Source organism: Callorhinus ursinus, unplaced genomic scaffold (genome assembly GCF_003265705.2).
Source record: "Callorhinus ursinus isolate GAN/ISIS: 27379988/994484 unplaced genomic scaffold, GSC_fseal_2.0 scaffold1, whole genome shotgun sequence".
Lineage (NCBI taxonomy): Eukaryota > Metazoa > Chordata > Mammalia > Carnivora > Otariidae > Callorhinus > Callorhinus ursinus.
This window is the reverse complement of record NW_027397063.1, coordinates 83244826-83260593: the sequence shown is the minus strand read 5'-3', so window position 1 is coordinate 83260593 and position 15768 is coordinate 83244826. Positions and strand designations below refer to the sequence as shown.

Sequence of the window (15768 nt, the reverse complement as noted above, 5' to 3'; positions counted from 1 at the left end):
CCCTCTGATCCTCCCCCCTTCGTGCTCTCTCTCTTTCTCTCTCTGTCTCTCGCAAATGAATAAATAAAATCTTTAAAAAATATATAAAATACTACACATAGTAAATTTTAAAAAGCCCTGAGTTGATGTCTTACCATTTGATAACATTTGCCTTGATAACAAGAAGAGTATTTCTAAATACACACACACACACACACACACACAATGTAACATAAAAATTTCTTGATTCTTTCAATCAGTAGTTTTTGTCCTTCTATTACACATTTTGGGTTCCCTAAACAACTAGAGCTTACAACTGTTTTATTCTATACTGTTTCATTCTTCTTGCCCATTTATAAATGACTTAAGAATTTTTAAGCTGAAATAAAACCTAATCTAATCTCATTATTTTACATGTGAAATTAAGGTCAAGAACATAAAGCTTACATTAGAATCCAGGTATTCTCATTCTTGGTTAAACCCTTTTGTATATCTTTTCTCCCCATGGATATGGTGTCCCATATTTTAATTTCGAATTTAAAGATTAGAGTTTTAATCTGTTGAGAGCTTTATCTCTCAGAATACTTAGGTTTATATTTTTGGTCTCTTCCAGTATGTAACCTTTAAATGTATGGTCCATACTCTTAAAGTTCATATATTGTCTAAGGTCAGATAGTAACTTTCTGATGCCATTGCAGATTTCTAATCTCAAATATCAAAAGTATAATCTATGAACAAGTGGATTTAAGCAATGTTATTCTTTCACTCCCCCTACTTTGAATAGTTTAGAGGAAGTAACTTGATAATTAAATGCCCAGTGCTAGAGTTCAGGTCTTTTACTACTAATTCTTCATATTTCTTTTAAAAATCAAGTTTTTACATCTTAGTCTAATCACTACTGGCTACCTTAAAGTAGCAATATTCATTCTTAGAGATTCTAGTTACAAGTTTAGGAACTAACTACATGAAGAATAGACTGAAAGTAGAACATATATGAAAAGAGTTAGTGCTTCTGAGCTGAAGATATTTATAATGGAGTTAATATGATTTGTACTTAATTCTGCTGGTTATTAGTCATCCATAATAAGTTGTTAATATAAATATCTGTTATTGGTGTACTCCTTTAATTTGGCCAAAGCCGAAGCTCTGAGCTATAAATATGATTATAGAGCTTGAGGAAATCACTGAGGCATAAGCTAAGGTGAGGGGCACCATGATACTAGTTATTTTTACTTTAGCATGTGCATTTGAGGACTAGTGGGAGAGGAGAGCTTAGGGAAAAAAGGGTCTGATAACTCACATGTGGGTAGTAGGCTCATTAGCTTAAGATGTCAGAAATGCTGGAAGATTTCTTTTGAATTAACACCCATGAATAAATCTGTAGCTGAGATTCAGTTTCTCCTGAAATTAATATTGTATCTCTCAGTGGGAGAAATCGATTACTACTTTCTAATCTTAAACTCTGCAGCTCTGTCTTTAGAACTAGTCTTAGGTACATGTGGATTTGGGGCTTATTGAAGAACTCCTTCCCTTTCTAGTCTTTAATCCTTGAGATATGTTGACTAAATCATGAAATGTTTTTAGAATTATATTAGTATGTTACTAAAAATGAGTTTTAGTTCTGGTATAAATTTTATTTCTTATTTTATTTTTTTAATTTTTTTTTTAAGATCTTATTTGTTTGCGAGAGAGAGAATGAGAGACAGAGAGCATGAGAGGGAGGAGGGTCAGAGGGAGAAGCAGACTCCCTACTGAGCAGGAGCCTGATGTGGGACTCGATCCCGGGACTCCAGGGTCATGACCTGAGCCGAAGGCAGTCGCTTAACCAACTGAGCCACCCAGGCGCCCTATAAATTTTATTTTTATTTTATTTTGGAAATTTAGAGGAATAGAGTAAGGTTTTTTTGTGGAGGGACTTGCTTTTACTGGTACTTATTTTTTAAAAAGTGGTATATGGTAATGCAGTATTTTATTCTATTAATAACTAATGTTTGAGAACATTTATAATATTAATGGAACTTAATCTAAGTTCACCTTTTTTTTACATTTCAGTATTGAGTATTATAAAAGATAGTAAAAATAATTATGGTCAAAATTATTTCATCAAAAACTTTAAATGCTTGGTGTTAGTCTTCATACAATTTAGTTTTTGCCATAAAGTTCTTTGGCCGCAAAAAAGAACATTTGGTTTACTTCACTAATAGGAATATCTCTTAAGGTTGAGCTGGCATCTTCTTGGTATTTCTTCTGCTGTAGATTTTTAGCATAGTTTTCTGTGATTGTATACATGGAGTTGAGTGGAGAGGTACTCATCAGGTTTATCCCAAATAAGAGTACATAACCGATTACTATAGTAATGAGGAGGTAGACAGGCAGTGCAAATGCCCGGTATTTTTGAGGCCAATAGGTTAAGCCTAAGGAGTTTAGCCAAGATTCAGGAATAAAAGCCCACAGAAGAGATAGTATGAGGGCGCCTGGGTGGCTCAGTTGGTTGAGCGACTGCCTTCGGCTCAGGTCATGATCCTGGAGTCTCGGGATCGAGTCCCGCATTGGGCTCCCTGCTCAGCAGGGGGTCTGCTTCTCCCTCTGACCCTCCCCTCTCTCATGTGTTCTCTCTCTCTCATTCTCTTTCTCAAATAAAATAAATAAAATCTTTTAAAAAAAAAGAGAGAGACAGTAATTGAGAGCTTAAGAAAAGAACAAAGCCGTAAATCACTCTTTCTGGCAATGGTGATGGTGAATATCCCACCATTTCCCTGCGGCTTTAGACAGTCTCAGTGTCCAGTCCCCTGCGGAACTGCCTGTCTAGGAAGCCTCAGGGGGGGCGAGAGAGGAAAACCTTGGGAAAAGACCAGGTCACGCCAGTACCCCAGAGTAAGGTTTTTCAGTATTTGGAAGAGAGAATGGGAGCTGTTAATAAGACAAGAAGACTAGTAGAAAAAACCTTGGAATAATGAAGAGAAGTTTCTCCTGCTTTACATTTTTGTCTGTGATTTGCCCTATTTACCTTCCTCTGTGTAGAGAGAACTAAAGGAAGTACTTCATCTTTACATCTTAGCAAACAGCTATATTGTCTTTTCAGCCACTAGAACCACCTAGTTGCTTACTTTTTCATTCATTCTGCACCCAGAGCTTCTAGAAATGTAAAAGACCTCATGTAAAAGACCGTAACCAAATTAGAAGTAATTTATTTGTTCCTTGAAAAAACAGGAAGCCATCTGCTCTCTTTTCAGCTCATAGGTTGTTATATGCTTAATAACAGTTAAGATAGCAATAGAAAAGTATCTCTTTTATTAGCAACTGCTTAGGGATTTAATTTTATATTCATATTATGAGTTTTACTCTCTAATTGAAATAGAAAAATAATATTTGCACATAAGAAAAAATCAAATAGAGAAAAGTATACTCCAGTAAATTATATGCACCTGTCCCACTAGTCTTTTTTATAGCAGTGCAACTTTTGATACTTTCATCTATCTTTCCAGAAAAATGAGTGCAGACACATGGATTTCTGGTTAGATGTATTCCTAGGTAATTTTCTCTCTATAATTCCATTTATAAATGAGATATTTTAGCTAAGTTGTTTTCTAATTGTTTTGTATGTAGGTTAATCTTTGATATGTATGTCAGTTTTATAACCAGTCACTTTTGTTAATTCTCTTACAGCTTCTAATTGTGTCCCACCTAATTCTATTGGATCTTTCAGTGTTTAATTTTTTTCTTGTTTTTTTTTTTTAAGATATTTATTTATTGAGAGAGAGAGAGAATGGTAGAGAGAGAGCATGAGAGGGAGGAAGGTCAGAGGGAGAAGCAGACTCCCTGCTGAGCAGGGAGCCCGATGCGGGACTCGATCCTGGGATTCCAGGATCATGACCTGAGCCGAAGGCAGTCGCTTAACCAACTGAGCCACCCAGGCACCCAGTGTTTAATTTTAAGATTTATTTATTTATTTGAGAGAGAGAGAGAGTGTGTGCATGAGCAGGAGGGGCAGAGGGAGAGGGAGAGACAATCTCAAGCAGACTCCACGCTGAGGGCAGAGCCCAATGTGGGGCTCGATCTCACAACCATGAGATCACAACCTGAGCCGAAACCAAGAGTCCGATGCTTAACTGACTGCACCAACCAGGCACCCCTTCAGTGTTTCATTTTTTAAAAATGTCTTGGGTTGATCATTTTAGAGTGAGCATTGATGAATTACTTTGTACTTTGAAAACAAAACATCATGAAGGAAAAGATATTTGTGTCAAAACATCCTTTTTCTGAATTTGCTTCTGTATCTAGGAACATAAAAAAGTTCTATCAAATAGGTTTTTAATATATGTATTTGTTGATTGAATGAAAGCAAATTTGAAATGAAATCAAATGAAACTAAAATTGTAAATGAAATGAGAACAAAATCAAATTCATAAAACTAAAGTTACACCTGTGCTTGGTTTATGGTGTCATATGTATAGCAATGTAGGAAATGTGATCCCTCTATTATAAGATGTAGGAGATGTTAATGCAGAACCTTGCCAGGTGTATGTGAATGGGGATAAGGGAGACTCAGGGATAGGCAGAGCTTGAATCACGGTCCTGACTACTTGGTTTCTCATAGATTGTTAAGAGATGTTAACTACTCAGTTATTTCCAATGATTGTCTAACAAAAACCAATTGAAAAGTATTAGAACTTGTAACAGCTTAGTTCAGCCAAATAAAAAATACATACATATTAATAGTTTTTCTTTTTTTTTAAAGACTTATTTATTTTAGAGAGCGCATGAGAGAGTGTGGTGGTGGGGGGGAGGGCATGAGCAAAGGAGAGAGAGTCCTAAGCAGATTCCCTGCTGAGCATGGAGCCCAACACGGGGCTCGATTTCATGACCCTGAGATCACAACCTGAGCCAAAACCAAGAGTTGGAGACGTAACCGACTGCACCATCCAGGTGCCCCTCAGTAGTTTTTCTCTATGCTGGCAGTAACTAACTAGAAAGTATAGGAAAGGAAGACCCCTCTTTCCAATAAAACTTGGTATAAATTTAGGAAATTTTAGTATAAATCTAGGAATAGCCTTGTAAGAAATAAATGAAAGTTTTCTATTTTAAGAAAACTATATAATACTTTACAAAGAAATCTGTGATGTTCCTAAATGAGAATGCGGACTAGCATAAAGATGTCAATTCATTGTAGTTCTTATAAAATCCTACAGGAAATTTTGGATTTTGACAGAATGATTCCAAAGATAATTTTTAAACAAAAAGCAACAATAAAAAAGTAAAGAACAGTACTTCTTTTATGAGATATTACATTGTATTTTTAAAGTTACAACGATCAGAACACTACTGCACAACGAAAAGAATAAATGTTCTTGAAATAAGACTTTATTGTATGATAAATATAGTACTTTAACAATTTAATAAGATTGTTAACATATGGTGCTATGATAGTTGGTTAAATACATAGGAAAAATTAGATGTATATCCTAACCTTATATCCATATAAGTTTATAGGTAGATTTGCGAGTTAAAAGTGAAACCATTTCAAAAACCTTTAAGAAAATGTAGGTGTAGGTGGTGAATGTTGAATCTGGTTTTTTTGTTTTGTTTTGTTTTGTTTGATGTTGAGTTTTAGGCATTCTCTATATATTCTGGATATTAATCCCTTCTCAGATATATCAGATAAATGATTTATATTTTCTCCCATTCTGTGGATTGCTACCTATTTTACTGATAGTGTCTTTTGCACAACTTTTACCAATTTTTATGAAATCTAATTTTTCTGTTTTTCTTTTGTTGCCTCTGTCTCTGGTGTTATATCTAAGATAGCACTGTTAAATCTAGTGTCTTGAGGCTTTTGACCTATGTTTTCTTTGTCTTAAAGAGTTTTATAGTTTTTAGCTCTTATATTTAGATCTTTGATCCATTTTGAGTTAATTTTTGTGTGTGCTGTAAGGTAAGGATCCAACTTTATTCTTTTGCCTGTGGATATCTAGTTTTCTTAGCACCATTTGTTGAAAAGACTGTCCTCCTTTTCCTACTGAATAGTCTTGATGCCCTTGTCAAATCATTTGACCATATTACTGAGGGTTTATTTCTAGGCTCTCTATTCTGTTTCATTCCATTTCTATTCTGTATCTTATGCCAGTACAGTACCATTTTGATTATAGTAGTAGGTGTTTTTTCTTTTTTTTAAAAGACACATTTATTTTAGAGAGAGAGTGTGTGAGAGGGTGGGAAGAGGGGCAGAGGGATAGGGAGAGGGAGACTCCAGCAGACTCCCCACTGAGGGAGGAGCCCGACGTGGGGCTCAGTCCTATGACCCCAAGATCATGACCTGAGCTGAAATCAAGAGTCAGATGCTCAACCAACTGAGCCACCCAGGCGCCCCTTAATAGTAGGTTTTTAAACCAAGAAGTTTGAGACTTCCAACTTTGTACATTTTTTCCAGGATTGTCTTGGCTATTTGGAGTCACTTGTGATTCCATATGAATTTTGGAATGAATTTGTTTTTTCTTTGCAAAAAAAGTCACTCGGATTTTGATAGGGATTTCATTGAATCTGTAGATTGCTTTGGGTACTATTGACATGTTAATATTAAATCTTCCAATTATTCAAGTATTTTTTAATTCCTTTCAGCAACAACATTTTGTAGTTTACAGTGTATGTCTTTCATCTCTTTAAGTTTATTCCTAAATATTTTATTTTTTGATGTTATATTTGTTTCTTAATGAGAAGAAAGTAGAGGCTCTTTGTGTTAAAAAATAATGAAATAATAAAATTAATTCTCATATAATCAGAGGAGACTTTTATCATCTGTTCATTAATAGTAATTACTTTGAGTATCTAATGATAATGGAAAAAAGCCATAATACAGAGCTAATTGAAAAATATAAGATATAAAACTGAATAGAACCACTCTAATTTTATTAAAATAAAACATTTATGCATATAAAAATATATGTAAGAAATATGTTTAAATGTAAATAGCAAATGGCCAGGACACTTGTGGTTAATTTTTCTTTCAAATTTTCTATAATGGAAGTGTGTGTGTGTGTTTTTGTTTTTTTTGTTTTTTTGACTCAGGAAAAAAATTAAAACATTTTAAAAAGTTACTGATGATTACAAGTACTGTTACCTGATTAAGATTCGGTAAGTGACTGAGTCTTTCAGCAGGTGGACGAAGTGGAAAGAGAGGGTCTGGAGCAGGCAGGGCGGACTTGCTTGTTTTAAGAAGCTTTGGCAAAACCAAGCCTGTCTATGTGGATGTCAATGGCAGAGAGCCAAAGCAAGCAGTTATAATTGTAGAATATAATATTTAAGACTATTTGTTTGCAAGGGGGTTTAACATTTTATTTCAAAGGACTACTGTGCATTATCTTGTTTCATGACTCCTGTGGGTTAAGTATACAGATATTTTCTACATTTTGCATGTGAGAACATTTTCAGAAAAACCAGTATTCACAAGGTTGTATAAAATTCTCTCTAGCCACAGAATGACAGTGGTGGAGGATAGTCTTAATAGTGCTAGACTAGTGGGGAAACTTACTGATTCATGACCTAGATCTATAAATTTAAAGTGCAAATTGGTTATAGGAGTATGCAAAGACATTTTGTCTCACGTGCTTTTTTCCTCAAAAAGCCCAAATGTAATTTGAGTAAGTGATATTTTGGATTACTTGGAGATTAGTTGTCTCATTTAAGGTTAATTTTGATCGGTGGTTCTTGGCCTATCTGAAATCTTTGACTCCTTTTAGAATGTAACAAACTATGAGCTTACTCCTCAGAAAACTGTCCTTTGCATTTATGCACACACAGAGTTTTGCACATGATTTCAGGGAGGTTGCATACCTCCTATTTCTATCCATTGCCACTCCTAGGAGCTCTTGATCATAGGTTCAGAACCTCCAATTTAGAATCCATTTAGATGTTGGTTGAGGAAGAAAGAAAAAAGGAAAAAGTCTAAGTTTAATTTGAGATTATCTCAAGGAAATTGTTTCTTGGTTTTGGTTTTATAGCAGACTTTATACGTAAGCATTGTGTCCACTAGGGTTCTAACTTGTTGGTTTTAGGGTTGTTAAAAAGATTTTATATTGAGTTCTTTTTTCAGTTGCTTTGGTGTCCATAGTCCTTGCAATGAATTTTTCATTTAGTGAATGCTGATTTTTTTACTGTCCTTAAATTAGTATATTTCAGAGTTGAAATTATGTCAAGCATATAAAAAACCTGAGTAGCTTTATTTGTATATACTCCCATGTACTTAGAGCTTTGATTTTAGAAACAGTTGTATATTTTTATTTTGTTTTACCTATTTATTTATTTTTAAAAAAGATTTTATTTATTTTTTGAGAGAGAGAAAAACAGCATGAGAGGGGAGAGGGAGAAGCAAGCTCCCCGCTGAGCTGGGAGCCCGATGTGGGATTCGATCCCAGGACCCTGGGATCATGACCTAAGCCAAAGGCAGTCGCTTAACCAACTGAACCACCCAGGCACCCTTATTTATTTTAAAATTATAAAAAAGTATTATTTTTTCAACAGGAGAATCTTATTTACAGTGCTGATCCAGAATCCTTTGAAGTAAATACTAAAGATATGGACAGTACATTGAGTAGAGCATCTAGAGCAATAAAAAAGACTTCAAAAAAGGTGAGTCTTAGTGAGCTTGTTATTTAACATATCTCCAAAATGTATTTTTCAGAGTATATTAAAATAACATTGCTATAAACACCAGTATAAGGATAGTTTAACACAGCTGTTTTCTTGGTTCTAGGAAATGGCCCATAGAGATAATAGTTTTAGTTCAGCAAATCCTTTCACACAGTAATTATTAACAACTTGTTATCCCTCCCATTCTTGTTATAGTGATGCTTCTATGCCCCATGCTTCACTAGAAATGTACTGGTGGTGGTTTAGATGTAGATATATGTACATTCATCTTAAATATTGCCTCAGATATTTTTCAGCAAAGGGCACTGATGGAATTGGGAGACCTGGGATCTATTCCTGACCATAAATATGTTTCAGTCTCCTAATGATGAAGATCACTTCCCTTCTTACTTTATCAGAGTTGAGGACTATGTAAAAATGTTGGTAATGGGGCTATTTATTTATTCATTTAAAGTGGGCTCCATGCCCAGCATGGAGCCCAACGTGGGGCTTGAACTCACGACCCTGAGATTAAGACCTGAGGCAAAATCAAGATTCAGATCTTAACCGACTAAGCCACCCACTTGCCTGTATAATGGGGCTTCTTAAAAGTAGAACTAGAGTTTTAATAGTTTGAGCAAAATTTGCAACCATCATCTACAATTTTTTGTTGTTTTCTTTGCTTTTGAGGGGGAGGCCTTCTATTTTAACCATCTTTGTATCTTCCAGCATTTAATGTGTATGATGTATACTGGATAAACATGTTGAATGATTCAAATGAGCTCTTTCACTTTTTTAATAAATAAATTGAGATTCAAGTGGCCTCGGATTAAAGATTTCACAACTAAATTTTAGCAGAATCTAATATAAACCCAGGTTTCTAATCTCTCAGGCCAGGTTTTTCCCTCCTGCTTTCTTTCTCCCTTCGGGCTATAGTGCTTTATGATTGCAGGATGGAATAGTCTATCTACAATGTACTACTTCATCTTCTCATTGTTTTGTCCAAAGAAATTCTAATTCTGACATATACTATTTGTAGAAAAACTTCATGTATATTTGGCATTGTTTATGTTCTTATCAGTTGTATTAGATTTATGTATGCTTAATTAATTGTGACTCTTTTTTTTTTTTTAAATTTGAGCACCACTACTTTATTTTTTTTTAAAAGATGTATTTATTTATTTGAGAGAGAGAGAATGAGAGAGAGAGAGAGTACATGAGAGGGGGGAGGGTCAGAGGGAGAAGCAGACTCCCTTACTGAGCAGGGAGCCCGATGTGGGACTCGATCCCGGGACTCCGGGATCATGACCTGAGCCGAAGGCAGTCGCTTAACCAGCTGAGCCACCCAGGCGCCCTTAATTGTGACTCTTTTTAACTCTAGGTTACAAGAGCATTCTCTTTCTCAAAAACTCCAAAAAGAGCTCTGCGAAGGGCGCTTATGACATCCCAAAGCTCAGTGGAGGGAAGAAGTCCTTCCAGCAATGACAAGCATGTAATGAGTCGTCTTTCTAGCACATCATCATTAGCAGTAAGTGACTTTGATCTAATGGGCTAAATGACTTACTCACATTTATGGAATTGGTATGGAATTTGTTAACTTTTTGAAGATGGAAGTCTTAACTCTCTTTTTTAATCTCTAAACTTTTAGCCTCTTTACTGGGTAAAGGTAACTGAGAAAAACTTCACTTAATGAACTAGAGACGTACTTAGTGTATAGTTTGATGTGAAATTTTATTGGGATTGAGATACATTCAAAAATCTAAGAAAAGAAACATGTAAATAATGATGGTTCTGTTTATGGAGATTGGCTCCAATAATATAGCTGAGATCGAGGTTTTTTTGTTTGGCTTTTTTTTTTTTTTTTTAACTATTTCTGTGATGAGTAGAATATAACCTCTGAAGCTGAAGGATGATATGGATTCTGAATTCATATGTGTATGTTTTTAAATATTTCCTGAATAATTCAAATTCCTAGTGATATCAGAATTATTAGATAATTAATATTAGGGACATTTCTAACATTTATTACTGTCTCTAAGTATGTGAGTGATGTGTCTGTTCTTTGTAAAATTATTATTGATCGAACCTACTAGGGTTAAGAAAAGCAAATGACTGTCACTTCTTAGTTGTGTGTCCTTCAGCAAGTTTCTTATTCTCTTCTTATCCTCATTTTTACAGCTGAGGAAAAAAGAGGGTAATAGTACTTAACCATATAGGACTATAAGGACTAAACACACACACACACACACACACACACAATGTGATTATCTAAGGAGAGGCAGTTTGAATAGTGGTTAAGAGCATAAACTCTGGAACTCACATGTTCAAATCCTGGCTCTGCTATTTGCTGGCTGTATGACTTTTGGGAAGTTATTAAAGATCTCTCTGTTTCAATTTCACTATCAGTAAGATGAATTTAAAGTAGTAGTTGTAAGGATTAAATAAGTTAATATATGCAAAGTGCTTTGAACAGTTCCTGGCACATAGTGAGTGGCCTGGTTACCTTTTATTATATAAAATTTATAGATGAGGTACTTAATACTCAATAACTCTTACTTTTTTAAAAAGCCAGTTAAGTCTAAGTCTTAACTCAGAGACTTATAGTTGAATCTATGAGTATATTTATACAAATTTTGGAGGAAGGTTAACCTTCCAATGGGAGGGAAGTTGTGCTTGATAATATAAATATATGCCAAGAAATTTGAAAAATGAAAATGAATTAAGATGGACAAAATGCAGTTAGGCCAAAGTACTGTCCCTTCTTTATATCCTGCATCTATATAACTATGTAACTGTTATAAGCATTGCTTTTCAAATGAATGTAATTTGATTTTACAGAAAATTTTTAGAAAATTATTTATGGTTTAGTCACTTTTATGTAGATAATATAAATACGAAGTACCTAAAATATCTTTAAGACGTTCATGTCCTCTTCTCAATTGCTTATTTCTGTTCTAACAGATTGTCCATTCTGTTTCCACAAGCAATATAATTGGATTTACTAAGCATGTTTATGTACAGCGCTCAAACTCTACTGGTGGGCGCTCTCAAAACTCCTGGTTTCGATCTATCCGTCATTCTGCCTCACGAGCTAGTTTTTCAGAGATACTAGAAGGAACTATTGATTTTTCAAATTTCAAAAAAAGTCCTATCCAAGTCATCTTTGACATTTGTGAAGAATTAGGAGATATGCCAACCAGTAATGGAAACAAGCCTCGTGAAAGTTTAATGTGAGCTTATTAGCTATTTGAAATTTGTATTTGTGAAAAAAGAAAGCATTCTTTCTTCACTGAATCGTTATTAGGCGGGTGGGGACTTTTAAATTCACAACGTTATAACTGCTTTGAATTCACAACATTAGGCTTAATAGAGTTTCCTTGTGTATTGATACATAAAAATATTTTTTGCAAGGTAATTTATTCTTAAGTCCAGAAAAATTCAATCCCATTAGAAATGTTCCTATTTATGAAAATGATCATTTTAAAGAATAGTAATAATTTTGATGTAAAGCAGATTTTTATTCCAAATCTGATTCTTAATCTTAGATTTATGGCATTTATATAAAATTCATGCTTTTTAATATGGTAAATCATAAACGTTTCACTTGAAGAAAATGTAAGCTTTTATACTATCTACTTAAATCATCTTTGTTATCACCTGAATGGTAATACTTTACCAACCTAGCTCTTTAAATACTACATTTTACTACCTTGTTGATGAGAACTTACAGCCAGCTACCTTGTTGGCTCTAAGTTTAGTTACAGTTAGACATTCATGTATGTTAAAATAAAGCAGTAACTTTCTTTATAATTCATTTTGATTTACACCTGCTCTTCAGTTTTTGGTGTTCTTGTGCATGTTCCTTTGTTATTACTGAAAATTCTGATGATATTTAACTTTGGCCTCTGAAACAATAAATTTAGATAGCTTAGTAACTTAATAATCTCTTATCAGAATTGCTGCTATTTTGCTATGGATTGCACACATAACACAGAAACTCTCTAGGAATGTATGACCTTTAATTTTAGAGAATTATTTTTCATGAAGTAATTTCACTCCTCTTAAATTTGCTTTATGATTAAGAAACCACTAGGGTTTGTCTTTTACCTCAAAAACTTATTAATTTTTTTAAAGAACCTGAAACAGTCTTTAATATCACACAGATACACCCTAGTAGCAGTAAACCAATTGAGTTAATATGTAGTTAACTAGTCTGTCCATTTGTTTTTTTGTTTTCAGAATGCTAAAATAGTTTTAATTATGTTTTCTTCCGATCCCCCTTACCCTAATTTAAATTCTTTTATTTAAAGAGTTTAGAATTTTCAGATGTTTTCAAAAATTAATTGTTGTGTTAATTTGTAAAATAATATGCATGATGCTAAACTATTTTAAAATTTTTTAAAAGAAAAATTTAAATATAAAAGTATTTGTCTTGTCTTTACAGGGTATCCCATCCCCCTCCCTTGTCAGCCTGCCTTCCTTCTTTGAAAGAAGAAGTCATACTTTAAGCAGATCTACAACTCATTTGATATGAAACTTAAAAAATCTTAATTTATAGCAACTTATAAACACTTCATACTCAAATAAGAAACTGACTTAAATGGTACTTGTCATTAGCACTTGGTGAAAGCTGGAAAGAATATAGGTAACACTAAATCTATGTCATTTGATTTTCTTCTTGAAAGAGTAAAGTTAACCTCTTACATATTTTGAGTTAATTCATGTAAAAATTATATTGGTTTTGATGTAATTTTTCTCTTTGCTCAGATCCTTCATTCGAAGACCAGTAATTTAAGTTATTCATGATATTAGTAGCTTTGCAACTTGACAATAGTAAATAAATTTTATTGGTGGATGCCAAATACTGCTGTGAATCTCTCTGTATAGTGTCCATGAATGAATTTTTGGAAATACCTATTTGTGTATCTCAATTTGTGAAGAAATTGAGTGATATCAAAGAATGTACTAGATAAAACCCCTGCACAGATTTCTGGTTAGTAGTGGGGACTTGTTTCACATGTGCTGTTTGAAGTAGTTATTTAGCTGCTCCTGTTGCAATTTATTTTATTCTCAAATGTCAAGATCTAGAGTGTGGATTTTAAAAGATTTGCCCTTATTAACAAGAATAATAGTTAAAGGAGATGGTTCCAAAATATTTTTGCAGATTGAGATAAGAACAGAAAGATTAAAAAATAATGTGTATTTTGACAAACATGGTATTGGTGTATACTTGTAACTTTTTCAGGGGCCATATATTTTGGGTGATTTTAGCCACTAGCAAGTCTTCATTTAGTTTGATAGTGTGAGGAATTTTATTTTGAAGGGTAAGACCATGGGGAAATTGTGGTATAGACTGTTACACTCTTTATGAAATAATTCTACAATTGGCATCAGTTTTACTAATCTGTAAAATACATAGATATGTGTATGGTCTACCTTTTATTTTGGTCCCATAATTAAATGTAAAATCAAAATACATTTATTTGCTATTGTAAAATATCTTTCAAACCCTGATGTTAATTTTCACAATAGATTTTTTTTTTATAGTCAGTGATTCAAAATAATCAAGTTTCTATGAACAAATGAATTTTTATTTCCTATCTGTGTAGGGAGTACTGCAAACATTGAACTGTCATTTAACAATTTTCAGTCATCTGCTTTAATACTTTGACTATATAGATTTTTTCTATGCCACATATTTGCCATTTTTAAATAGTAAATCACTCTTTATTGATATATTTTAAAAGCAGTTGTATTAGTAAGAACTTTGTAAATAAATACTTAAAACTCAAGTATATTTTGTTTCATGTTTTTTGTTGTTTTTTAAAGATTTATTTATTTTAGAGAGAGAGAGAGAGAGATAGTGGGGAGAGGGGCAAAGGGAGAGGGAGAATGAAAATCTCAAGCAGACTCCCTGCTGAGCATGGAGCCCGATGTAGGGCTCAATCCCATGACCCTGAGATCATGACCTGAGCTGAAATCAAGAGTTGGACATGCTACCACCTGAGCCACCCGAGCACCCATGTTTCATGTTTTAAATAATTCCTTTACACAGATTTTCATAGGTCAGTATGAATGTTTGAATCAACTTCTCTCATATATTTGCTTGCCTATATATCTGCTTGTTCCTTTCTCCATTAATATTTTTAAGCATTATGTATACTGAGCTATATGTAGGACAGCAATTTTTTTTTTCAAAGATTTTATTTATTTATTTGAGAGAGAGAGAGAATGAGAGATAGAGAACACGAGAGGGAAGAGGGTCAGAGGGAGAAGCAGACTCCCCGCTGAGCAGGGAGCCCGATGCGGGACTCGATCCCAGGACTCCAGGATCATGACCTGAGCCGAAGGCAGTTGTTTAACAAACTGAGCCACACAGGCGCCCTGTAGGACAGCAATTTTTTAAAAAAAATTTATTTGAGAAAGGGAGAGCATGAGCAGGGGTTGGGGGGGACAGGGGGCAGAGGGAGAGGGAGAAACAGACTCCCCGCTGAGCATGGAGCCTGATGTGGGGCTTGATCCCAGGGCCCTGAGATCATGACCTGAGCTGAAGTTAGATGCTTAATGGAGTGAGCCACCCAGGCGCTCCAGGACAGAAGCTTCTAATCTGGAATCTTTTGCAGGATGGAAGTAGTGAATCCTATGATAGTTTATATAAAATTTTGTGTTTAGTGCATGTGTGCATTTTTCTGGCAGAAATTACACAGCTTTTATCATTTTGTTGGAGATGGAGCTTTGATTCCCTCCAAAAGTATGGTGTGTCTAGGGAGAGGAAATGACCTGAGATAAGGCATGAAGTTGGAAATGTATTGGATGAACACTGGCAAAATATTAGCAGGTAGTTAATTTTAACTTTAAAGGGAATCCTCTAGTTTTTCTCAGTAATGATACCTACTCTAAGATCTAGTATTTTTGGTAAATCCCCATTAAAAAATTAAAAACAGTTTGTTTATATTCTTTACCTGTTAAGATGCTTTATCATGTATGGATATTATATAAAATTAACCTTCTCTGTTGAGAAAATGTTTTATTCATTGATCTTTAATCTGTTGCATTATATTAATATATTTTGTAATGTTAACCCATTCTTGTATTTGTGGGTTATACCATATAATTCATACATGTTGTATTGAATATAGAACCATATCAATAAAGAATCACACGTAT

General features: G+C 34.0%; 2 protein-coding genes across 2 annotated transcripts in view; one reads left to right on the top strand and one right to left on the bottom strand.

Annotated features, from left to right (window-relative positions):
* Positions 1 to 11800, top strand: part of ECT2 (epithelial cell transforming 2) — a 54044-nt gene extending 42244 nt beyond the window's left edge. Inside the window, 4 exon segments of the mRNA XM_073897135.1 lie at positions 8494 to 8601; positions 9983 to 10129; positions 11563 to 11739; positions 11741 to 11800. Coding sequence (XP_073753236.1) covers positions 8494 to 8601; positions 9983 to 10129; positions 11563 to 11739; positions 11741 to 11785 — 477 coding nt within the window. The 3' untranslated portion in view covers positions 11786 to 11800.
* LOC112829263 (phosphatidylinositol N-acetylglucosaminyltransferase subunit P-like) lies at positions 2122 to 2731 on the bottom strand. Its single transcript, XM_025878747.2, has 2 exons — positions 2658 to 2731; positions 2122 to 2452 (listed from the first exon to the last, which is right to left on the bottom strand). Exons 1-2 carry the CDS (start codon positions 2729 to 2731, stop codon positions 2122 to 2124), a joined length of 405 nt encoding a protein of 134 aa, XP_025734532.2.
* Positions 11801 to 15768: the final 3968 nt, after the last annotated feature.

What these genes read in the sequence shown, in the direction of transcription:
- LOC112829263 (XM_025878747.2), bottom strand. Translation starts at nt 2,731, where the DNA reads ATGGTGGGATATTCACCATCACCATTGCCAGAAAGAGTGATTTACGGC. An exon ending in CTTTTCTTAAGCTCTCAATT is followed by an intron (nt 2,453 to 2,657) that starts ACTGTCTCTCTC and finishes GAGCCACCCAGG; the next exon opens with CGCCCTCATACTATCTCTTC.